General features: G+C 39.9%; 1 protein-coding gene across 3 annotated transcripts in view; it reads left to right on the top strand.

Moving 5' to 3' along the window:
- PAWR (pro-apoptotic WT1 regulator) overlaps positions 1 to 26,612 on the top strand; it is a 68,404-nt gene that overhangs the window by 13,946 nt on the left and 27,846 nt on the right. For all 3 annotated transcript variants that reach the window (XM_072326430.1, XM_072326432.1, XM_072326429.1), the window contains exon 3: positions 23,157 to 23,285. In XM_072326430.1, the coding sequence (XP_072182531.1) occupies positions 23,157 to 23,285 (129 nt within the window). The remainder of the gene's footprint in view (positions 1 to 23,156; positions 23,286 to 26,612) is intronic.

The following is a 26,612-nucleotide window of genomic DNA, read 5'->3' as shown; positions in this document are numbered from 1 at the left end:
AACTGATGAAAATGGTGTGCATCGTAATTATCCCGCATGAAATAATGGCACCTCGGGCAGCTAATTTTTACACCAAAATTGTAGCACTTGTTTTTAGCCGGAGGCAGCAGCCTATTATCTGTCAGTTTACAGACATTGTGCACAGTCTAAAACATAAGTGGGTGTTTTAATATAATCTCATTTTGCGGGTTTGCTTCTTTCAATTAAAAAAAAAATAAAAAAAAATTGGGCTTGTCAGATGTCGGATCAGTTCTTGTCAGACCTGGCCAGAGGCTGTTTGAACGCAGGTGTTGCTAAGCAGCTCAACACTGGAAACCACTGCTGTTAGCATGTTACATTTTTTATGAGATGCAAGAATGTTTGTGAATCAAAGCAAAAGGGATTATAAAGGGTATGTTAATGTACTTATGCATGCATGAACTGTTCCCTGCTGTTGTTCTGCTTCCCTTTTTGATTCTTCGTGAACTTCTCTGTGTTCTGTTTATTGAGAAACATTTGGAGGCTGTTTGTATGTTCTAAGGCTTTCAGTGCTGTTAGCTGGCTCACAGGGACTGGAAACTGAGATCTGAAGCCTCAATTCTTTATGTGGTAAGCTTTCAGTTTAGTTGTCTGTTCTACTGTGGCGGAGGAGTGGACATCCCTATGGCTTTTTGTATGGTGGTACAGCTTATTAGTTTAGATTGAAGCTTGTTCTGCTTTGGGATCCCAATTGGGTTGACCTGGGAGGACTGTGGTGGTGTTCATGCACTGCTGAACTCGGGGCTGCTAAATCCCTCTGACCTGACCTGGCTCCATCTGGAAGGTCTGGGAAATGGGATGCACTGATGTTCAAGCTGACTATCAGATCTTTGGATGCCAGCATTGCTTCTCATTTCCAAGAGCATTGAGTGAACTTGCTATTTGATTGCATGAATACAGTGATGTTTTTAAATCCGTGCAGGTTTTTCATTGACTCGTGTGCCTGAGGAAATAACCATGGGCTTCACCTTGGAAGAACAGTGTTAAGAAGAGTAGGTTTTGTACCACGCTGGCAGAATGAAATGGTGATAAGGAACAGTAGCTGACTGTAGCTTGACAAATAAGAAGCATTTTTCATTTGTTTCCAAGTACAGCTCTGGTCTTGCTAATAGCAGTATTAAAATAATAACTTTAGGACACTGCAAATGTATTCTATGGTAGCAGGTAGCTTTTAGTCATCGATACAGAAGTAGGCTTGTGAAAACTCTAATGAAATATGAGAGGGGTATCTGACAGGGAAGGCATGACATGTGTTTGCTAATTAGCCTTGCATTTGTAGGAAAGACTGGATGTTTTCCCCTTTAAATTAAGTTCAGTACTCAGATGTCTCAAATATCTTACTGGGATCTTCTAATTGCTGAAAGCTCGAAGCTTATTTGACTTCATTTGTGTGATGGTGAAAGAAAGGCCAATCTTGCATTTTAGATGCACCTGTATGAATTGCATGGGAATAGCTTGTGTTGTAGCACCTTAAAGAGGCTGCCATGAAAGGACCCCAGTCCTTGTGTGCCCCCAGTGGCGCAGTGGTTTAAGCTGCTGCCTGCGGCACTGGAGGGCCCGGGTTCGAATCCCCCCTGTGGCGCAGGGGTAGAAGTGCCACTTCGCTACACAGAGGGCTCGAAACCCGGGAGTTGGACTCGATGATCTCTAAGGTCCCTTCCAACTCGCATGATACTATGATACTATGATGACCCAGCCTTTATCTGTATTTTAGGCTGGAGAGTATTTTGTTGATTTTCCTTTTGTGTGAACTGTTTCTAAGCCAGAGTGCTCTTATTCTAGAAGAGAGCTGTGTAGGGATGGTGTTGCTGTGGAGAACCCAGTGTGCTGAGGGATTGGGGGCCTGTGTGGGATGAGACACGGCCTGTGATGCAAGGGAGCTCTGGGAATGCAGTGCACAGAAACCTGCCTCTGAAATCTGCTCCGCAGCTTCACATAAGTGCAGGTGATTTAATGTGGAAGGGCCTGGGCTTTGAGTCACCCATGGGTATGTGCCATAGGTAGTTCCCCCAAAAAGACTTTAAATAATAGGTTCTATATGCTCCTTTTTGATGCAGAAGCAATTCATTTGAAAGCAGAGTTTCTGCAGTTCACTTGGTAGTTACACAAATCTGCCCCCTGAGGCCTACTGGCCTTACAGCTGGAGTTTTTGTGAGTTAAGCAGCTGTTGGTAGAGAAAGATTTTAGAATTGCATCTTCAACAGGAAACTTCCTGAATCAAAATAAAATCAGGCGTGTAATTTTATTTGTCACCCCACTACCTAGTTCAGATTGCACGTGTTGTACATCATGTGAGTGTGGTGAGGCACTGGGACAGGTTACCCAGAGGCTGTGGATGCCCCTCTGTGGAAGCATTCAAGGCCAGGCTGGATGGGGCTGTTGGTTGGTTGGAGCCAGGTGATCTTAAAGGTCCCTTCCAACCCAAACCATTCAATGATTCTGTGTCTGTAAGAGGACATTCCCGTCATCAGTTGTAGCTGCAGGTTTCATTTAGAGTGATCTCGGAGTGGCGTGTTCAGTCATGCCATAACTGTATGACAAACAAAATGCCTGAAGCCGATAGCAGTGACAGCAAATGGGGACTATCTCCTAGCAAAGAGGTGCTGGCTCATAAAACAATCATGTTTCACCCTTTTGTCTCCCATCCTTTTGTTTTCTTTCTTTCCTCAGCATTCTGGCACTGTGAGATACTGGCACTGGTATGCACTGGTAATTAAGAGGAGAAGGGATGTGAAGACTATATGCCCAAACAAGTTCACTTGAGCAGGTTCTTTATGCAGAACTGGCTTATTTTTTAATTATTATTTCTGATTTGTCTCCCAACCTGTTCATCCAATTCTGTAAGCAATTTGTTTCTGACTAATTTTTCCTAGCCTGTTAGTGACAGTGTCTACTTCTCTAATCAATGCATGATTTGTTGTTGCTTGTTCTCAACTACAGCATCCAGTTTAATTAAATGAAGCTGATTGTTTTCATTAGTATGTTAGCAATTTAATAATTAAATTCATCGTGAGTCTTGAGTTTATACTTGAGATTTATTTCTTATTTGTTGCTTTAGGCCTCCATTCTTAGCACAAGTTTGCATTGTTTATGCAAAACTGTGCTTGTTAGTGAAATTTAATATTAATTACCTCTTGAGGTTTTAATGGATTGGGGTTGGTTGGCTTTTTTGGGGTTTGTTTTTTAAAAGACCGTGCCCTGGGAACTTTGAAATCTTTGAAATAAAGCATCCTTTCAGACTGTGAATGCATATTGCGTGCCTTTTACTTTTTTTTTTGTCTCCAGGTATGTCTGAGGTAGAGCAAAGGTCAAATGTTAACCATCTCCTCAAGTTACGCTTCAGATTAAGAAGACGTGAATGTCAGGAATTTGGAGGATTGAGTTTAGTGAGGCCAGTAATGTCAAAGTATTAGCTGAAAATGTGAGGAGGGGAGAAGGGAATGTGGCAGGAGGAGGGGGGGGGAGTGGATGTTTTGAAGGTATTTAAATACATTTCACTCAGAACAGGCAGTGCGTAAGGAGGGAACGCAGACCTAGAAGTGTTGGGATGAAATTATGTGTTTGGAACTTGCTTTTAAAGAAAGTATCATTAATTGGGAAATGTTTTCAGTGTGAGCTAAAACGTTTGCTGTTGGTTGGTGTTTCCTTGTTTTTGTGCTTGCTCTTATTCTTGCTCAGATGTCTTAACACCTCTGAAAGTCTGCAAATTGAATCGTGGAACTGTGATCGAGGTTTACTCTTTTTTTTGTTTAATTGGGAAGCTTCCCAAGAATGTGCTTATTTTTCTGCCTAAATGCATTTGCTGCTTATAATTTTAATGAGTTTATAGATGAGTGAGTTTTACTTTCAAGACCAATCTTCTTCAAAAGATGGAACCATCCTTGAAAGGTGGATTTATTTCTAAGAGCTTTGTAAAAAGCCATTTATCTCTAGAAGCCTCTTTTCATTGTTCAGAACGTAATCCTCTCCTTTAAATACTTCATCTGTCAGTCAGACTGTTTTATACGCTGAATCCCCTGGTTTTTAGGGAGCTCTGTATTTGAAGGTATCACTATGGCCAAGTCAAGTTTTGCTGCAGTGTGATTAGATGTCTACTGCTGCTGTCAGCTGATGCCCAACAAGAACTTATCAAGAATTCAGTCTGTACAGATTTTATGTTGAAATTTCCTCCTTTGTTGGAATGACTTACATGGATGGTTCCCACTCCTGTAGTCTTTAGGAGAACTGCATAGTCCCTTGATAGTATGTAGTGAAGAGGAAGGTGCTGTGAAGCCTGTGCTTTTTTTACTTGAGCTTAATATTTGTAGGCAGTCGCTATTCCCAAGAGAGCCTTCAGTGGTTTTATATGTTGCTCTGAGTTAGCCAGATTTAGTCTTAGTTCCAGGTGGGTTTTTTTTGGAGGGAGGGGGAGGGGGAAATGCAGTATCAGTTAATTTCTGGCCTAGATCTTACTGTGTCCATATGCACTGCCCACTGTAGTTATTGACTCCAGGTGTATTTGTTTTAAGCAAACAGTTCTTTCCTATCTAAGTGGAGCTTTGGGGAAAACGATCTTGAGAATAACCTTGAGAAGTTACTTTTTAATGAAAATAAAGTTGGCTTCATATGCCTTGTTGGATATCCAGTCGTTGTGGAAAATAACTTACTTTACTGGCGATAGGGGAGTTTGTACTTCAGTAATCAACATTTTGTAGACAAATAGGAATCCAGTTTATTAAACTCAGTAAAATTCATATTTATATTGCCCTTATTTGTATCATAGTTCATCACAAGTCCTGCCCTAGCAAAACATACTTCTCAAAACTGGGGAGAAATAAGTTTGAAATCACTGCAACTGCGTGTTGGTCAGTTACAGAGCTGGGTTTTACACCTGTAACAGAAAGGCAGTTGGATGCCATCATAGGTACTATGTAACTTCTTCAAATATCCTTCATTGGACTTCAGTGCCCTGTAGAATGAACAGTTAAAAGCTTCACTCATGTCTGTTGTCTTCTTGCTAAGATAGTTCACTTTGTCTGTTATCTGCATGAAAAGCACGCATGTTTTCTCTTTTCCTTACAAGATGAGTGTGCTGATAGCTTCTGGTTTTTTTTTGTTGTTATAGGGAAGGAGTGCTAAAAGTAATCTGTTACCATCGTTTTTCCTCTGCAGCTTTTAATTTGTCTTCATTTCTTCATTTCTGTAATTTAGAGAAGTAGTGAGTTGTGACTTGGCTGTATTGTGCAGACAGGTGTGTGAAAATATACGTGTGTGTGTGTGCAGTCAGCAGGGTAAGAGCTGAAAAAAATCAGAGCAGGAAGGAAAACTATAATAGAGCAGCTCTCTCTTCAGAGCTTGCTAATTTATAAAGCAGATTTTACAGGAAGAAGCATACATTTATTAAATATGTACATTTTAAACAGTCTGTCTTTCTTCATTCTCCTAGTGAATGATAGACTATCAACTTGCTGTGTCAGAACCATAAAACATGAGCTTTCACAAGCTTTTCCTTTTGTGTATTCAGGAGCATTTTCCTACATGTTCGTGTTAATAAATGAGTCTGATCACATTTGCTTTGATTTTCTTTTTTTTAGTTTTTCCACTTTTTTGATACTTTTTTGAATTTGTGCCTGAGTTGTTCTTTGTACAGAGCTTCGAATTGCAGAAGGTTTTTCTCTAGAATTAACTGAAGAAGGAGACATTAATGTATGCTGTGTCCAATTCTGGACTCTTCAGTTCAAAAAAAAAGTCAGGGATCTCCCAGAAGGAGTCCTGCCTTGTGCCACAAAGATTATGAAGAGCCTGGAGCATCTCCCACGTGAGGAAAGGCTGAATAGCCTGGGGAAAGGAAGACTGGTAGGAGAGTCTGATTAATGTTTATAAATATCTGCAGGGAAGTGGGAGGCAAGTGGATGAAGCCGTGTTCTTGGTGGTGTACAGCAATAGGACAAGGAGCAATGGCTTAAAACTTGAACATAGAAGTTCCATAAAACCTGACAAAGAACTTCTTTATGGTAAGGTTGATGGAGCACTGGAATGGGTTGTCTGGAGAGGTTATAGAGTCTCCTTCTATGGAGATTTTCAAGACCTATCAGGATTCCTACCTGTGTGACCTGTTGTACTTGGACTTGATGATCATCAAGTCAAGATGATCATCTTGAAGTCCCTTCCAACTCCTGGAATTCCATGATTCTGATCTCCTTTGAGTCCATTGTCCATAGTTAGTCATCTGCTGCCTGCAAGATGAGCCTGACTCCATTGTCTGTAACTAACCTTCACGTAGGTCTAGGTTTCTGTTAAATTGCTCCTTGACTCACTCATCTGCAGATTCATCAAGCCCATCTCCTCCAGCTTCCCCCATAGGCCATGTGCTCTTGTTTTGTAACCCTCTTTAGTTTCTTCTCCTGCTCTCTTGGTTTTTACTTCAGAAATTCTTCTCATTCCATACTTAAGCCATCTTTTAGTTTGAGTAAGGGGAGTATAAAGCCTTATTTATTATTTTTGTTGTTCCTCCCTACCATCAGTTGGCTGAAGAATATCTGAGAGAAGTTTCATTCTGTTTGCTCTCCTTGCTCAAGAAGGCAGCAAACAGAAGCATATCTGAGGAAGAGGTTTGTTTGTTTGTTTGTTTTGATTTCCTTACAAATAAAATACATTGAAAGAAAAGATTCTTTATCAGAAGTTAAAGTCTTTCTCAAATTATCTGTTCTCTTGTGGTTTAGCAAACAGCTCAGTACCACACAGCTTTGTTCATGCTTCCAGCAGTGAAGCTGTGGAGAGAATAAGAAAAAGGTAGAATCTATGGGTTGAGATAAAGGCAATGTAACAAGACAGAAAGGGAAAACAGTAGTATTGATAAGAGTATACCAAACCAGTGATGCACAATGCAATTGCTCACCACCTGCTGGCCGATGCCCAGCCAGTCCTTGAGCAGAGGCAGCTCCCTGTCCAGTTCCAGTTTTATCATTCAGCATGATGCTATATATCAACCTGTCGGAGCCATCTATCCTAGTTTCGTCCCATCCCAGCTCCTTGTGTCCCTCCAGCTCCTCATTGATAAAGCAGGATGAGAGGCTGTAATATCCTTGGCTCTGTGAGTGCTGCTCAGCAACAATTGAAACATGTGCTATCAATATTATTCTCATCCTAAATCACAGAATCGTACAATATCCAAACACAGTGTCATAACAGCTACAAGGAGGAAGAGTCACTCTAACAACTGAAACCAGAACCTCTTCCAGTGATGCAATCAAAATGGAACCCAAAAGGATATTTCCAGTACAGTAAGGAAATATTTTTTTAGGTCATACTTCGTTCTTCAAACTGAAGCATTTTAATTGCTACCAGAACTGAGAGTATTTCTAGTAACAAAAGTAGACAATGTTTATTTGGATAGATATGTATTCACATATTTCTAGTATTTTAAAGAGCTCTGCTGTTGCTTACAGCAACCAATGAAGAGACTCAATCTTAGTGAAGGGAGGAATGCAAATATAAATATGTCTGTTCTCCAGTTACAAATAGCTTACATTCAAATCTGAATGTGAAACAGCATTAACTGTTTATTCTGACTGGTAGAAAAATGTTGTTATTTTTTCAGGTCCATCCCAACATCATAATCATTCCAATGGTGTTTGTCTCCCTAAATATTATTTGCTTTCTATGTGCTGATGAGGATTAAAAAAAAAAAAAAAGACTGTAGAATTTTGAAACGACCATTTGTTCTTTCTTGAAAGTTCTAAGACATTTTAGAGATAGCATGCACTGCATATTGTTTCTTTATAGGGCAGTTTTGAAGTCCGAATCCCACTTCTGATTGTGAAACTTCGCTTAGCCTGGTGTTTTCAAGGATCATTTTATTTCCTTGGTTTCCTCTCAGAAAGCCAAAGTTGAAGCAATGTGTCCAAATAAATTATTTCTGCTACTTTTTGGCTTTCTGTAGTGGACAGCACGAATCCTGAAATATGTATTTCCTGTTGCTGAAGTCTTTTGCTCCTAAGTTGAGAAAAACCTCCATCTTCTGGTTATGACTCCTCAATTGTGCTAATAATAAACTTTTACTTGGGCAGCACAAAAATGAAATCTGCTCGTGCTCTGTTAATAAGACTGATGTGGAATGACTTGTCGATGTACAAAGTGCTTGATCTCTGCATAGTTGTGAAGCCGAAGAGCAACTTGGGGAAAGTTCACGAAGCCATTTTGTCATCCTAGTACTTGTCAGTGTGTTACGTTTTTATTTATCACTAAAGCATGTGCTAGGGAACAACAGCATAAGAGTGAGATGCCTAAAAGTCATTTTCTTTCACGGACTGGAGGAGTTTCTCCAGAGGTGTACTCGCATTGGCTATCTTCCATTAATGAATGTTTGAATTGTTTGTTGGTGCATAAATATGATTTGGCAGTCTGTAATGGATAGGCATTGAGAGTAGCATTCAATTATAATAGTAGAGTGGTCATAAAATCCATAGGATTAGGTCTCCCATTTGAATAATGCTAAATAAGTCGTTACCCCTCCCCTGCCATCACCTCTTTTTCTTTCTTTATGGCTTGTGCATAAGAAGAGTTGTTTGATTTTTAACTCCTTTGCTTTTCAACTAAAGGTCATGTGAGAATCCACAGGAATCGGCCATTTTCCAAGAATGTGACTCCTGGAAGATGTCCTGTGCCAGCACGCTGCTCCTGTAGGGCATGGTGTGCAGCGTGTCGGGGTAAATTAGCGCTCAGCTTATTCATTCTGCGGTTGCATCGCAGGAGCTGGATTTTGCATACCCATTCCTCTTTATTCTTCAGACTTCATTAATGGTTTCGGTGCACGAGTAAAGTTCTAGGTCAGTGGCCCTTTCCCCGTTAGTGTTAATGGAGGCCTTTTTAAGTCTCCTGGAATGCTAAGAATGAAGTTTTACTTCCTTTTTTGGGAACTCCTAATTTTTGCCAGTTGTATGATTACTTCAGGCTTCTATGTTGCTTTAAGCAATAAAACAGAATCGCTAATTTATTTACTATGAATAATTAGAATTTACAACACAAAGACGTGACATTTAAGCCTTACCCTTTCAGGAAACTAATTATCATGTATGTGAAGATTCCCTGGAAGATGGGAACTGAATACTGAGATTTAATGAGGTTGTTTTCAGTTTCCTTTTTTTAATGTTAAGAGCTTTTTTTTTTTACTCTGGTGTCCTACTGATAGGCTGAGGGGAATAATCAGATTGGAGTGAACAAATAAGAAACGATTTTAAGACAAGCGTGTCTCAAATGCTAGAAAAAATGACTCGGGAATTGCAGTTAAAGTCAAAATGTTCAATTGAAGTTCTTAATGCAAAATTATCCTATTGCACTTTAGTTTATACTGTCTGCTTCAGCTTTAAATAGTGGCGGTTCAGCAAAGTTAGGTTCAGTTGTAGGAGCCTTAAGAAGTACAAACGTTCTATTTATCTTAGAAACAGTGTTGCAATAAATATTTTTCACTTACTGGAAAAAAAAACAACAACAACAACAAAACCTCTTGTTATCTTGTTAAAACAGACTTTGCATGTTGATGGTTGTATTTTTCAAGGAAAAAGATCAGGATGGAATGAGAACACTCTCGTTTTTGTGTGTGACTGTATCCAAGTTACTATCCGTAACCCAGGTTTTGTTCGGCAGCAAACTCATTTAAATCCTCCCAGGAATGCACAAGATCCTTGCCAAAGGGTTTCACAGAGCAATTGAAAGCTGTGTTTCAAAATAGGCATTCTTTACAAATACTTCAATTAAAATTTTGTCTTTCAGAATAGACTATAGTAGTGCACGCACTTTGTAGCAAATAGAGGTAAATGTTTAGTCTGCATTGATGAATAGCTCAAAGCTCAGCATGTTAGCTTTGCCAGTAGTGCGGCTCAGTGGAGGGTGGCGTGTGAAGAAAACCACAAATTAAATCACTGTAGGAATGTAATAAATAAATTAAAAGGAACTATTGAGTAGATTTAAAAAAAAAAAAAAAAAAAAGAAAAGAAAAAAGAAAAACAACAACAAAAAAACCAAACCAACCAACCTTGTCATTACATCTCTAATCTCTTTTTCTTTTAAAAAAATCATAAGTAATGCATTGGAACCAGTGTAGTCAAATAAATCCCCCACATTCTCCAACATCTATCTCAGTGATGGTTCGGTTGGTGACTTCCAGATTTCCCTCTGGAAGAGCATCATTCCTGAGAGCTGTGAGTACTGCGTGTTGGGTTGGACTTAAGGCACTTCCAGTAGCGTCTGCATTCATCTGCAGGAGGGACCCACAAGATACTGCTTTAGACATGAGGTTGTGGTAAGCCGTCATCTGTGGTGGCGATTGTATTCTTGGTGCCTGATGTTGCTCACCTTCCCTGCACAAGGTAGCGGGTGTGCTGGTAACCATGTAAATAAGGAGTTTATGTCAAACAAACAGTCGGTTTGGGTACTTGAAGGAAATCTTATTGGTTCACCAGTCTGGTAACATGGCTGCGGCCCAGAGCTACATTTTATTTGGAGGATCTGACCTCATTTAGATGTTCTTTTCCTCAAACAATTATTTGGTCATAATCTAAGTTGTGTTGTTCTGTCCTTCTGCTTAGGTGAGTATTACCATGATATATTATCAGATGTTTGCCATTAACAGAACAGGAAATATTTGTTTTCTGCCCTGAGGAAACAGGACTATGTATTCATGTCAAACGAGGATTTTCTGGGGAGTTCATCTCTGGTAAGAATAAACATTTGGAACTGAGCATGTCCAAATAAATTTCCCTCAACTGACCAAAGCAGTGTCTGCCATAAATACTGATTTGTAAGAAGCCTTGGAGTAGTGGGAAAACATTCATAAAATTTGAATATAAGGTTAGGGTTATCATTAAAAAGAGCCACTCCAGGATCAACAGACAGCAGCTGGATAGATGTCAGTCCAGGTAAAATACTGGGAGATTTATTTTAATTCTCTTTTGTGTTTAATTTGTCTTTTTCCTAGAACTTCATCTGAGTCGGAGAGCTTAATCTCAGAAGTCTGTTGTAGTCTCTAAGTCTGTAAGTTAATAGCTTATGTTAATAGGTTGTAAGAAAGATTGTAATTTTGACTAAAAGAATCGGGTAAAACTGGATGTGGATCTCAGCTTCTTCAGTAGATAGGACAGACTATTACTTGTTGGAGACAATTGGATCAAGAAGGGAAAACTGCAATTTAAGATCTGGTTTTCTGTGCTTTTTAAAAAATAATACATATATATACATATATTTACCCTGCAATGACAAGATGGAACCGTCATCGTGCTCGTTCAGGGATACGGGTCCAACCATCTCGCCATCCTTTTATTTGCTGCAATATGCCGCGAGTGTTTAAGGGCAAAGCAGGTACAGGACAATTTTCTTTTGTGCTGTTACAGAGTAGCTTGTACCTGTTATCCCCCAGGAGAGTTCATCCAATGTGGGCTGTTGTAGCCGGTTCATTCTTTAAGATATCCAGTGGTGAAGATTACTTTCCTACTCTGCCTTGTGAGTGTGTGTGTTTAATTTTATGTGCAATGTATTTGTTTTTGCAGTAGAATTTTGTGAGGTTCAGTGAGAGGCATAGAATTGAAGCAGTATGCAACCTACTTGCAAGGTGACTTTTACACTTACAGGATAGCATTTGTAGTATTCGATGGACTTCTTGGCAAAAATACTTCATTACAGCTTTTCATGTAAATGAAAAGTGACTGTCAAAGCCTTTGTGTGTGTTTGATGTGACGCTGCACAGATGTGCTTAAATTTTCTTTCTCTCTACACATTGTAAGAACAGCCTTCGAAGACAAACCGTTACTTGAAAAGCGGGTGTCAGAGAGTCAGAGCCTTTTATTATTGCAAAACCCAATGAAGATACTGTTTCTTTATATAGAAAGATGGCCTGTTAACGTATTCTTACTTTCAGACTCACCACTGGAAAAGATCCTAAAACAGGTTTATAACTTCAGGCATAAATTACTACAGCTTAAATTTAGAATGTTTTATTTTTAGCTTATTAGCTCCTTGTCAAAAGTATAATAAAATACAATGGAACTGTATGTGGAACTCTTAATTGTTTTAATAAATGGGAGTTCCGCTTAGCACTGTGGAAAATGTTGCTTAAAGTAGTAATAAGGGAATACCAGGACCATAGAACTCAGAGTAATGGCTGTGTTAGCATCTCTGTGGTCTTGATTTAATTAGATATTTCTTTCCTACAGTTGCCTGTATACATTAACAGGGGAAATTACTAATGTGAGGAACAGCATGTGTACAAGATATATGAATGTTAATAACAGTTTTTAGTGTCTATGCTAAGAGGATAATTCAGTACAAATTTCACAAGGACTAAGGCCAAGTTCAGCGGTTCCTGTCCTTGTTCCGTCCCTTTTGTTGAGCTTGGGCATCTCTTATCACAGTAGGGGAAGCGGCAGGTCTGAACATAATATTTCTGGTTTCTGATGGGTTCTTTTTCAGGAGGATCAGCTTCTGCCCATTTGAACCAGCACAAACAGAACGGGCAATGAGCAGAGGATGAGGCTGGGCTGTTTGACTACCCTCTGTGGGTATTTTCAAGTTCATTCTGTCTGTGGTGTAAAAGCTGGGTTGAGGAGTCCATCTTATCCTGTCTTTATATTCTGGTTATTTGTATTTGTGTTGTAGCTTACTTTTCTTTCAGTTGTAATGACTCAACTACATCGGAGCACAGGCTGTAGGATGGATGTTAATCCACTGTCTGTGACTCTTGATGGGCGTTTTTACCTCTGGAGTACTAGGTACTGTGACTTAATGTGAAAACTTCCAGCAGCTGGGTGAGTTCTGTCATAGACCTCCTGCTGAGCTTTCCTGGGGTAGCAGCTGTGCGGGTTACAGGAGCAAAGTGTTGGGTAGGTCTTGCAAACTGTAGGTTGAAGAAGTCACCATGATCCGTGTCCATGGGAGAGGAGTTTCAGGTGTTTTATTTTTACCTTGATACAGATAGCCTTTACCATTAGCAGGGACATCACTCGAATCACAAAGTAGTTGATTTGAGTAATGTTCTGCCGGTATGTGAGTGTGGGCTTTAGATGAATAATTCAGCAGTTCCTTGGTTTGAATTGCTGAGATCTCAGTCCTGTGAGAGTTAAGAGCTTCCATGTCATGGCTGCTGTGGATACGTGCTCCCACCTGCCTCACCCCTACTGACTCCAGCTGTGTTTGATCCTGTAGTTAGCTCAGCCAAGATGACTGATGTTTTATAGGGTTAGCTTTCTGTTAGTGAGTTACCCTGACGTGGCTTGCCTGACATAGTAGTGGTGCAGAGGACTAGAGAAACCCATAGAGAGAACTGGGAAAGGGAAAGACTTGGAGTGTGAGCGAGTGGATGGCGCTGCTGTGGTGCCTCAGCCCTTATCGCTCATGCTGCTAGGCATCATAGTGGAGGGAAAGCAGTCTTGCTTTCTTGGCTGGAGAAAGCAATTATGGAGTGGCATGTGAAAGAGGAAGAAAAAAAAGAACAACACAACAAAGTAAAAATAAAATCAAAGTAATGCAGAGTTATCTCAGTGTCCATATAAAGTTTGGCTCAACTTTTGGGTGAAGGTTCAGTTTTAGAGCAGTTTCCTGTCTTTAAATTGTCTGGTGCCCTCATACAGTTGATCACAGATAGGTAGAGAGACTTCTTATTTCTGCTTTGTTTGTACAGTGTTTGAGAGATCAGGAGATTCCTTACATTTCAAAATCTACAGATGAAACTCATGTATTGGGGTGGGGGGGGAGGCGGTAAGGGTTTTAGGCTGTTCTTAAAAATTAATGTTGTATATGCAAAGCCTCCCACTAATTTTAGTATCTTGTAGTGCAGGTGCTGGAAGGTCAATTGCTAGCCTATAGCTTGTGGTGGGCCAGGAGGCTTTTTTCTAACCTAATGCAATGTTAATGTCCATTTAAGGAAGAATGTCTGCAGGAGCCAGTGGTATTTACTAACTGCGCCTGTGAAAACATTCCTCTTCACCCTCAGATGCTCACTCAGCCTTCTGTTCTCCAAGTGACATTATTACAGGCTTTAGCCTGTGGTCTGAGAAATTAAAAGCACATTTTAATAACGTGAACAGCAGACTCTGCAGTCTGGAGTCCACTGGTGCTTCCTCTCTTGCTTGCCCCTAGTTTCCAGTGCAAGGGGCTGGGGGATTTGGGGTTTTTGTTGTTTGTTTTTTCTGCCTACAATGTGAGCACCCCTTCTGCAGCATTATTTTAGTTGAAGTTTTCTGTCCCTGGGATTCTCAGGAACAGACTTTTCACTGGTGTAAGTCATGATCTGTCTGTGTGGCAGGTTGCTGCGGCGTCACCAGCTCCTCTCCCCACTTCCCACAGGACCTGCCTCAGGGGTAGGGAGGCTGCTCACCTTCTCTCTGCTGGGCATGGCCAGGCTTGGATTACCTTGTATTCACCACAGGCACAGACTGGCTTACAGAAAGCAATGCATATGAGCAGTTACCATGGAGAGGATGATGCATGTTAATTCCTGTGTCAGTCTTAACCTTTCCCTCCTGCTCTCCATGCTCAACAGGACATGGAGTGGGGCTGTAGGGCCCTTTTATTCTGCACACGGGTGACCCAGACCCTTACCATTGCACTGCTACACTGTACCATGTGCTGGATGGGGGCACGTTCAGGGATCCCTGTCTGCATCTAGCCAATTTTATCAACTATCTTTAACCATTGTGTTTCTGAGCAGTTCAGAAAAGAGGACTTCAGCCTTTATTCCTGATATGTGGTTGCAATATGCATGCATAGTTCATGTTTTGAATCAAGGTAACAAATGCTGTATGTGAGACCTTAATGACTTGCTTGAGCCCTCCAGCCTGAGAGGGTAGACCTCTTGACATGGAAAGAACCTCTCAGCTCCTGAAGACCTGGCCAAGATCTACAGCACTACATGTGACTAATAATATAGTTGCAAAAAAAAACAACAACTGAACAACAACAAAAAAATAAATCCAAAACCCAACTCAACAAATTTGAGAGAAAAAAAGGAAAGAATATATATTTTTATACAAACTTGCACTTGCAAGAATAAACTTCATCTGTCAAGCATTTTCCCTGCTTTACTTGCTTCTGCCTCATTCTGGTCTGCTCTGCTTTGCTGCAGAACACCATAACGAGTTAGGGTAGTGTAGGGCTCCAGGGAGTGCAGTTGTTTTGAACCAGCTTTATGATGTGACTCATCCCCCCCACTATCCTACCGCACATTTCCTCACACCTAGATTGATCTGTTTTTGTGTCTGTGCATGTTCTTCGCTGTTCTGAGGTCACCATATGCAAATGCTGCTGCTGTACTGAAACGCTTGAACTTGCTTGTACTGTTTTGTGGGCTTCAAGTGTGCGTATGAAATGCTCTCAAGTGGTGAAGTCTTGCCTATCCGCACACTCCAATCCTGAATCCCTAATATTCCTTATCTTCTAGAGGAAGCACACTGTTTTAGCCCTAGTAATCAAAATGTCACGATTTGAAGTGAATGCTGTGATGGAAATAAAGCAGACCACTCTAACAGTGATGGAAAGATCAAGAAAAAGCCTCAGAACAAGTGAAGCCAGAGACGTCTTTAGCTGCCCTAGTTGCTCACATGGCCTATGGAAGGGAAGAGCTGAGCACACACACACACTGGGCTGGCTCCAGGCTGTGTGCAGTGCTGCTGCCTGCCTGGGTGGGAGGTTTCATGCTGTCTGCGGGGTTATTGTGGCAGCTGATCTTCATCTTGCATTCATAACAGACTTGATTTTCAAAATGCCTTGTGTAAGTTTCAGATCTTAAAGATATTAAGCCATTATTAATATTCTGCTATTTATGCTATCTGGATATGGCTTCCCTTATCTGGTGACTTAATTAAAATATGGCTACAGAGGAGCTGTGGTTTCTGAGCTCAGTTTCCACAAAGAAGTTGGGGCACAAATGCTGGTGGTAGAAGACCTTCATACTGTTAGGATGTGGAGTTGTACCATGAGAACCTAGGCAGGATTTCTGCCAGGAGCCTTGGGCGATGATAAGAGCATTTATACAAGAAGTTTGTTTACGTAGCCCACGAGGAAGAGGCCTTCCTTCCAAATGGCAGAGCTGAAGGGTGATCTCAGAAGTCTAGGTTGGGAACCAACTTCACAGTATGCTAGGATTCACTTGTGGCTGTGAGGTCCTTTGTCAAGAAATAATTCCAGCATTGACTGCAGCAACAACTATAACTGTTTGGAACTTAACCTGGGCATTGCCATTCAGCCAGATACCAGCATCAGGGATATGCTTCGTCTGCCCGTATGGCTTCTATCAGTATGTTCTGTCTATTTTTGACATCACTTATGGGGGCTTCAAAAGTGATTATTTATTGTGTGGAGCATCAGATTTAACAGTTGTTACCAGATATGTGCCTGTCCTGCTTAATATGATTTTTTTCAATGTGTTCTTCCCATTGCGCCTTGCAGCTGAGAGTAACATCCTCATCTCTCTCTCTCTGGTAAAACAGTTTGTGTTAAGACGAAACAACTGGGAGAGAAGAAAAACTGGTTGATATTTTTATCAGTTTTTCTAAGGATTCAAAAGATCCCACTGCCAAATTAGAAATGCAGCACAAGTCTCAAAGAAGCATTGTGCTGAAGTTTTCTTTTTCCCTTGGAATTGGTTCTGGTGCTAAGTCTATTGTCACGACTTGTCCATGCGCACTTGGTTGTAAGCAGCCTCTCTGGCTTTGTTCAATTTGACCAATCCCACAGCTGCTGTCTGTAAACACTGAATGAGGTTCAGCTGGGTGGAAAAAGCAAAATGACAATTAACCTGGTAAGCAGGGGAGCAGAAACCTGCAAAGGCATTGTGCTGTGATTTTAAAAAGCCATTCTAAATGCAACTTGTCAGTATGAATTGCTACAAACCGCGTGGTTAAGAGGATAGTTAGAAACACGGTACACATTAACCTGTTTGATCTCCTTTTAGAACATTCCTCAAATACCGATCTCATCTTTATTTCTTTTTAGAAATACCGTATTTAATTGAGGGAAGAAAACAAGAATTAGATGCCTCCCACATCACCTTTCACATGAAAAGGAAATGTCCGTTTTGAAAATAGTGTGCTAGTCTTCTCTCAGGTTTGTTTCTCTCACCGTTTTGGCTTTAAACAGAAGAATGCTTCATCTGTTTGTTCTTCATCAACATGGAGACACGTCTCTTTTTTTAGAGCTTTGTTTCTATTTGTTTAGTTTTGGCATTGCAGTGGAAGGCAAAACAGCGGTGGTTTTTTGACTCCATTAAAGTCTTCTTTGGGTTGCTTTTGTTTAGCCATTGCTGCAGTGGGAGAACCACTCTAGATCCAGACAGTTTACATTATCCATAGTACCAGTATCTCTACAATTTATATCTAATAGTAGAAGAGATTTTTTAGGAAGAATAGGGGCAGGCAGGCACCGAGTCTGTAGACTCTTGTTTTCTTTGTATCCAGAAGTTGTTCTCCTTAACTTTTGCAACCCCTGGGTGTTGTTTCCTAAAATACAGGCCATGATGCGAATTGTGAAATGCTCCTTCCACAAATGGTACATATATTCTCAGCGTTTCTCTCTTTTTCCTCACTGTGACAGCCAAGGCTTGCTTTGCCAGGTTTCTTTGGCTCATTCGCTGCTCTGCCATCTTCCTATTGGATAGGATGGGTCATTTTGAAATGTTGAGAGGATAAGGAGATGGGTTTGGCAATTGACTCAACTTTGGAACAAAATGCCATTTTTTCTTCTGTTTTGTGTGGTTTTGGGGAACATTGCTGTAACTTGTATATGTTTATGTTCAGTGCTGTTAATGATAACTCTGCAATAGATGGAACCAGCAGCAGAGAAAAAGATGTATTTTTTTTTCAAATCAGCAAAATGTGATTGGAGACAAAATTTGAAAAGGAAGGAAGATTTTGGTTTCAGTCTTCTGGTATATAAAGCTGTGCTGTACTTGAAGTTTGGGCTCTGTAGTTCTGAAGTGAGGTGGGATGGATTGTCTGCTGGCAAGAGGAGGACCAGGCTGCTTTTCTTCTAGCTCCTTTATTTTATGTTGGGTTTTTTTCCTTTTTTTCTTTTAAGAGTAGAGCATCAGTGCTTTGGATGAGTGATTATTATATTTATAATAATTTCCCCATGGAATGAGTGTCAGCAGTTTGACTTCTTTGCATATTGATCTTCTGCTGCCTGATGCTTCCGTTCTGAGATGGTGATCAACCTGAGGAAGCTTAAGATACTAAGTTCAAGTGTAGCACTAAGTAGAGTGGTGTTTAATTCTAATGGCTTATCAGTCCTTATTTTTGTTACCTTTTTCTCTTTTCTAAGTTTCAAGTAATTCTTGGTGGCTTTTTCCCCCCGTTTTCTCTTGTATCCCCTGGTATTTTCCTCAGTGACTTTAATATTAATATCATGTACTAAGTAGCTAAATTGAGCATTTCCACCAATCATTCATGACAAGCCTTGTGATAAAGGATTTTTTGGCGATTAGTTTAAGTTAAACATTTGACTTTTGAACTCATTCTTGTGGTATGTTTGAAGATAGTGGTGGCCAAACAGTGTATTTTGCTGAATAACAAACTGCAAACATAGCTGCTTTTTGTTATTATAATAGAGGAATAATTGACATTCTGGTTTTGATGTAGTTGATGTTTTACTTAACTTTAAAAGAATTCAGAATACTTTGTTATTGTGCTCTGATATGGACAAATAAGGTCGGGTACATTCTCCTCCTTTGTTTCTAAGTGAGTTTTTAAAACTACTAGGTCAGGACAAAGAACACAAATTGTATTTGGTCTGGAGTAGAATTGAGCATATAAAGTGTGTACTTCAGAGTTCTTGTTTTGGGTGAGAAAAGGATAGACAGAATGTAGATGTGACATCGGATTGTGAATACCATGAGATCTTTGGAGCAAGATGTACAACTCTGTCCTCTAAGCATTGCCTGTCCCTTTGCTGCTCTTTGTTGGCTGAGTGGTTGGGATGAGTGCATCCCAGGGCTGCAGTCAGCTGTGTTCTGGCCCACCTGCTGTTCGCTGACCCAGTGCTGTGTTGGGGTCTCTTTTGATCTCAGATACCAAAGATTCCTGTCTTTATCCCTTCTCTGGGTTAAAAATCTATTCTTGTTATCACACTAATTGTTGATATTGGACTGCTCCATTTGGGTATGTAATCTTTCAGAAGCATGCACAGATCATTCAGGTAAGGTGTCTGAGTCCAGTATCTTAATTTTTGGACTCTTTTAAAAATGTGATAATTAAGGTCAAATATTCTTTTAAAATGTATACATCTTTTTCTGGGTAATCCATACTCATAGCACTGTCTGTAGATTTTGTTGTTGTTGTTAATTACTGCGAATAATTTTAGCTCACTTTGCCCCTACTGGGAGAATTTTTGAGATGTAGAAAAAAACCAGGCAAACTGGGCCTGATAAAAAGCTTGTGCAGTGAAAAACATGTAATTTTTCCAATTTTTCAGCCATTGTTCCAATGTAAGATTATATTACCCTAAGCCCACTTTACATAAAATACTTCAGGTTCTGAACTGTTACGTAGTCTCAAATCACTGAGGTTTGGGATTGTTGCTTGTTTTGTGGGGTACATCCTGAGGATGGTGGCAGTAATGTTTGACGTGTGCAGAGATGGGAGCGTGGCATTTAGCAAATACTGCAGCTCTGTGTGATAAAGACAGAAAGCATTTGGTTCTCCATGCTGTGGGAAGAAAAGTGATTATAAAGAAGTGATGTGTGGAATAGCCTTGTTTGCAGAGAACTCTCAGGCTTTTCTGAATGGTCAGCTGAGGGATAAATGCTGTTGATTCCCAAAACGCACTTCATTATAGTCAATTGTCTTGTGTGACAAGTGTCACTTGTCTTTCTTTTCCACCAGGTAAGGTTTTTAGGAAGTGTTTAAATTTCATAGAAACCTTGGCACTTTTCCAGCATCTTGATAAGAATTTACGATCGCGTACTTCAGACTTGTACTAAACACAGAAAGCGGCTTCTCTACCTTATTTAAAATTGTTCAAAGCTGTTTTAGTGCAACGGGAAGAAACCTAGATTTATTTCTTCTCCTAAATTGTTAGCGTGTTTAAGGAGCTGAAGAAATGCCAGGGTAACTGATGGTGCTTATGTTGTGGACGTTCTGTTTATTGCCCGAATGCAAAGTTGAACGCAAACTGAGTTTTACTGACTGTATATCTCTGCTTGCATGTTTTGCTGGACTGTTTGAATACGTTGCTGACTCAAGTGCTCACCATTTCTGAAAAACTGATGTATTGCAGCCATCCTGGGAGCTGGGCGAAGTAAACAGCTCAAACACACTCGCATCTGGCTCAGGGAGATTAACCTGGGCTCATTAGAACTGCTGAAACCAACCTGAGAGATTTCTAGTGAAATAAACAGGGAAGCTCGCAGAGAGGTGCTCTGCCAGCAGAACTGTGAGGCACAGCAGGGGGGATGGGGACAGGGACATTTTGCATCAGTGCAGTTGTGATGAGAGTTGCTCACGCCCGTTCAGAAGCCAATCTCTTACATTTAGAAATGCTGCTTGTTTCTTTTGGAGAAAACCAGTTCGTGTTTGTTGCTAGCGATGTTCAAGGGTTCATAGGAAGCAACCCAGCGAACCACTTGAGATGTTTTTGTATTGCATTGCTTCGGCTGCAGCTCGGTGGTGTGCTGGAATGTAGGGCTGTCTTTGGGGCTGTTTCCTTCATTCTCCTGATCCTTTTGAAAGCATCTTATTTTGCTTGTATTTTCCATACTAGAGGTTTACAGAGAAATGTTTATACTACGGCTTCAAACATATACCGAAATGCTAGAAAACCTAAAGAATTTCTGTGGATTCCCTATATTAAGATCAGATGTGGGAATGTCACATCGAATGTCTGCTGTACAAAACTCAGATGATTTTAATGGAAAATAAGAATCTGCAATGGTATGTGCCTAGCAGGAAAATAAAAACCGGGGGAAGGGAGCTGATGGGAAAACTGTCTAATGGATTAGGCTTGCACTTCAGTCCATTCTCCTGTTGCTGTGGGCAAGGGATGTCCCTGTGGTCATGCAGAATACTTGGGCCCCAGCTCCTTGGGGCCTGCTCTGGTGATGTCAGATGAAGTTCTCTTCTGCATCATGTTGGTTTTCTTCTTGGTTTATTAGAGGCTGCTCTTCTCCAGTTCCTCTCAGACTGTCTCTTTCAATTGAATTTATCTGAGATCTTAATTCTATACAGGAACAACTTGGAGGATAGAAGAACAATCCAAAAGTTCGTTCTGCTTTTCAAATAGAATATCATTCTTCACCTAGTCTGAATTTGTGTGAGACCTTCTGTGAACCTTGTAGTTCTTTGTGAACAAGGCTGGCTTTTCAAGAGCAGAAGACGGCTCCATTTCTTGACGTGACGGAGGCTTAGGTTTATTTTTGATATTGAGGCTTCAGAATGGGCTACCAGAACTGTGGGGTAAAATAGGGTACAGACTGAAGTTTCTGTTACCAAAACTTTTCATTTTTTATAGTTTATAGAAGGTGGAGGATATTGCTTTAAAAATTGGCTCCTAGGATGTATTATTACTGTTCTTTAAACTCTCTGTTAGTAATGGAACTGAGGCAGCAGAGTGAAATATTTGTGATTTATAATCATTTAATGTGACGAGATCACTTTTTGAAAATATTTTTGAGTGTATAATTCAGGCGTAATAACCTTTAAAGTGCGCCATTGCCTAGTGATGAAAGTAGGCAGGTGTACGGTAATTGCATTAAGATGTTGATTAAAAGTACACTGGTGAAACTGCATTAGGATTCTGCCTTGGGTTGCGGAGAACTTAAATGGCCATTATTTGGGTTTGCTTATGTTTGCTTTTAGAAGTATGTGCTTTTTTAGTTTGCTTCCTAGCACTTCTGTCACCCCAATGCTTGCACTGCAGCAGCCAAATTTACTTTGTTGTGCACTAGTGTGATTTTCAGTTACTAAATAACACCTTTTTCTTTACAAAAAAAATGCTACATTTCAGCATTCTTTGTGTAGGCTTTTGTCTACTCGTCTATCTCCTAGATAAGGTGATGTGAAAGATTGTCAGTATCTAAGCCTCAGCCTAGTGATTTATCTTTCCTGGGTGTCAGAAATTGGAATTCAAATAATTTTACATTCACCTCTGTTGCCCTCTGCTTCTCAAGCTGTGGCACATTCATCTGGAAGCTTTCTCAGAAGCCTTGGAATTGTTTATTTGCTGTAGTGGTGTTTGAACACTGAATGCTAGCCAACAGTTTGTGATGTTGCGGACAAATGGAGCTTCATGTCTGCCTCGAGATGGTCTTCCAAATAGTTTCTGTAAATTTGTATAAGTTAAACTAATACAGACCAATCTGGACACAGCTGAACTAGTGCAAAACTGGCTGAGCTGTTTCAACCCTGGACTCTGCATGACTTTGAGTTAGTGCAAGGGCAGTGCTTCTGCCTTCTGTTCTCATAGTGTTTTTTGGATCTCATTTATCAGCAGTCAGTGCTTTAGAAACATAGTCCTTTTGAACTCAGCGTTTCAGTAAACGTGGCATGAAAAGGCAAGCAATTACACATTTGTGTAAATTATTAATTTATATGAATGCCCGGCTGATTTTAAAATGACTGGTTTCTGACAATAAATTTTCAAAGATGAACTCAAAAGTCAAGGAGAACAAAGGTAATATAGATGGTTCAGTGTGATACTTATATCACACCATGTAAAAAAAAAAAAAAAAAAGGAAAAAAATAAGGAAAACACAAGCTATTCAGTTGAGAGTAAAATTAGTTCTTTATTTTTGCCTTTCTATACTTCTTTCAGATCAGCTATGTAGAGGTAAAATTACTGCCTGGGATGAATGGGGCTGTAAAATCATAGAATCATTCATGTGGAAGGTACAGTTCAAGCTCCTGCTCAAAGCAAGAGTAACATTGAACTCAGACAACATTGCGTAGGGCTCTGTCAAGTTGAATCTTGATTATTTCTTTTTCGTAATTAAGAAAAAGCAGTTGTCAAACTTCATTCTTGTACTGGAGATATCAAGATCCATTAAAAATTCAATTAAACTTTTCTAAAAATTTAAACTAATCTTTGAGACAGTTACTTCACTGATGCTTGAGTTCTATGAAATATGAAAAGCATGGGAAGCAACATAAAAGGATGATTTTATAACTGAATATTTTTGGTTTTAGAGCCTTGATGAATATGAAGATGATGAAGCAGGGCAGAAGGAGCGAAAGAAGGAGGATGCTATCACCCAACAGAATACGATACAAAATGAGAGTTCAAGTGCAGATTCCACTGGATCATACTTAATACAGGTGAGATCCCAACACTTCAGTTTGGTATTTTACTCTGTCTTTAAACTTGTGTTGCCTTGTTTTTGTGGTTGCTTTTTTGTTTGTTTTTTAATCCTACCTAACAGTACACTACATGCTATCTAGAAACAGGCATGAAATCAGGGAGTTGTCACATATTTGTTCCCCAAACTTGCCACTTCTGAGACACAGCTCTGACACCAGAATTGTCAAGCTAAAGGTAATAGTGTCCATGGAACACTCATTATGGGGAAGAACAACTTCTCTGGATTCTGGTACTGAAACACACGCACCGAGAAGTCTTTACCACTACATAACTTTTTATCCCCATGTTTTGTTCTCCACATTCCTTGCAGTGCATGGCTGTCAACAGAACCTCCTTGCTGACCTTCAAAAGCTGCCTGGATGTGGTCCGGGGCACCCTGCTTTCAGTGTCCCTTCTTGAGCAGGGGTTGGAGCAGATGAACTCAGAGAGCCCTGCCAACCTCAGCCATTCTGTGTAGTTCTGGAGTAGTTTAGCTATTACATCCTTTAGCAGCATCACTTGTTCCTTCAAAGTTTTAGGATGGAGTAATTTCTCATTGTGACAATTTGCTGTTTTTCATTTTGTGCTACCAGAAGCTACCAGTGCTTCTGTTTGAAACAGATCCTTTGAGTCTTCCATGAAGAAATGTGCAAGTTTACCAAGTTTCTGCATAGTGAACACCAATAAAAATATTCCTGCAGAGACCATAGCAAGAAAATGGTTGCATTTGAGTGTGCCCCCTTACAGCTTGATCATCTGTCTTTACAGATTCTTTGGCAAGATTCTTCATTCTGAAACATTCACGTACATTTTGAAAGTTGTTAGTCTGACTTAAAAAAAAAAAGCAACATTGTGCTCTGCTTTCACTTTCTCATTAAGTATTCCAAAAGTTGTCACTTTGATTCCCCTAGTGGTATTGTTACATAACATTTTTGGCTCTCTTCCCATGTCCCATTCCCATTTATTCATCCATATAGCCTATTCTTCTTGATCAGCAAGCTAAATTTCTGTTTATCAGGCTGTCTGCATTAATCATATCCTACAGAGGTTCAAGTTTGTTGCCTCCACATTCAAACAGGCATTAGTTCTTCTTTGCTGACAGAGCATAGCAGGGATGTCTTGTCATTGATGATACAAAAGAACATCCCAGTCTTCGTGTCTGGCAATGACCCGGGCTGGCACAAATACAGAACAGATGGAATATTAGAAAGTTGAAGCTGCTAAGACTTAATCAGTTTATTACTGACTCTGTCAACTTGCTTTTTACTAGAAGGCTTTTATAAATTGCCCAGATTTAACAGAATTTGTCAGCAGTATTATTTCAGCTTTGACTTAGTTTCCCTTTGATGCTGCTCTAATGGTTGAGCCTTGTTCTCTTCTTAAATGTTGAGTTTATATTGAAGATCTAAGAACTCAGTCAATTCTAGTTGACTTTGACTAATAATTATTATAATTCTACCTATTAGGTGAAATAAATGCATTTCTTTAGCTGAAGACATGTTCACTACTTGTCCATTCCACTGAAAGTTGAAAATAATTACTGTAATGTTTATATGGGGAGCAAGAAAGCTGATACTGGCTTTGTGTCTGAGGGAGAAATGTATTGCTGAATAATATTCTCTTGTTTCTAGTCTTTCACCTGATCTTTCATCTTTATTTTAGTGTTGTCAGACATCTCTTTTCTCTTTATTTTCAGGAAAAAAATGCAGTTTTTGATTACAGATTTGAGTACTTAACTGGCTGAATTTGAAGCCCTTGATGCAAAACACAGAGATAAGAGATTTGTTTAAGGGTAGATAGGAGAGTATTTTTTCCCGAAGCAGAATTTATTTTGGCTGAAATAAACTTAGGGATTTTTTAATGTTAGAAATATGGAAAGTGATGGGTCTGTCAACTTTATAAACATTGAAAAAAAATATTAGAATCAGAATTGTCGTTTAACTTTAGCAAATGCAAGTGTGGAAAGCCTCACTGGACCAGGTGAATCAACACTAAATCCACTCTCAAATACAGAACAAGTGTGTTCTGACTTCCTTGCTTTATTTCTCTCCTATTTTTAAGGCTACAACTCTTAGCCTGTGGGTCACTGCGCTGTGGAATGCTCACTGATATGTATGGGGGGGATGCAGGCTGAGAGAGGTAATGCTAAGGACAAGCAGCAATTAGAACTAGAAATTGGCAGTCTGGCGATTAACACAGGCCTATCTCATGCTTAGCAGAGATGGTAGAAGAAAAAAATAGTGCAGTAGTATTTGATATCAATGTCTTTCTTGATAGCTGGGCAGAAATGTTCACCCTAAATGTAAGAATGTTTCAGTTGAAGGTGTTAATATAATAAGAATAAGGATAAATTGCATCAATCAATGTTGGCTGAAAAAATGATGAGTCCAATGAAGATATTAAGATATTTTTTAAAGTCACTTAAAATGCTCACTGGATTCTACAGGGTGTAAAAATACAACAGATCTGTTAATACTCAAATCCAATATTTGTATATAAGGTCTTATAATCTTTTTGCATCAAATAACTCAGGTTATGCTGATACCACTGACGACTGCTTTCTAGAATTCCACTATTTGGGGAATATTTTTGGAGACCAAAAGCACAAATATGTACCCTTTTTGTGCAAACCTTTTTAAGAAAAATTAAAATTGTTTCTTAGTCATGATAGAAGTGATACCATGTTGTAATGTCTGTAAGGTGAAATAGTACAAAAGATGGTAATAATACAAGACATATGGTGATAGATATCCAAAAGGTTATGCATACAAAAAACACCAATATGGATGCCTTCAGTCTGGCTGGAAAATGCTGAGGCTGGTTATCCAGTCTCCATGAAGGAGCAATCTCCAAGATATGCTGCCTTAGTGGTGGTCAGCTCTTAAATGAAGTCTAGGAGAGGTGGAGTCAAGCTCCACCCCTTCTGGGAGCACAGCTGAATTACCCTCACCTGTGCTCCCACAGCTGACCCCACACTTGCCTCAGCTGATTAATCAGAGGTTCAGGCTGTGATTACCAGTTTCCCAATACAAATGTCTGTATTATAGGATGGTTTAGGTTGGAAGGGACCTTAAAGATCATTCCGTTCCAACCCCCCTGCTGTGTGCAGGGCTACCCCCCACCAGATCAGGCTGCCCAAGGTCCCATCCAGCCTGGCCTTGTTGCACCTCCAGGGATGGGCATCCATAACCTTTCTGGGCAGCCTTGTGCCAGGGCCTGATCACTGTGAGTAAAAAATGACTAACCTAAATCTCATCTCTTTTAGCTTTAAGCCATTCCACCTTGTCATATCACTATCAGACCAT

Source organism: Excalfactoria chinensis, chromosome 1 (assembly GCF_039878825.1).
Source record: "Excalfactoria chinensis isolate bCotChi1 chromosome 1, bCotChi1.hap2, whole genome shotgun sequence".
In the NCBI taxonomy this organism is placed as follows: Eukaryota; Metazoa; Chordata; class Aves; order Galliformes; family Phasianidae; genus Excalfactoria; species Excalfactoria chinensis.
The sequence above is the reverse complement of the archived record's forward strand: the minus strand, read 5'-3'. Positions and strand labels throughout refer to the sequence as shown.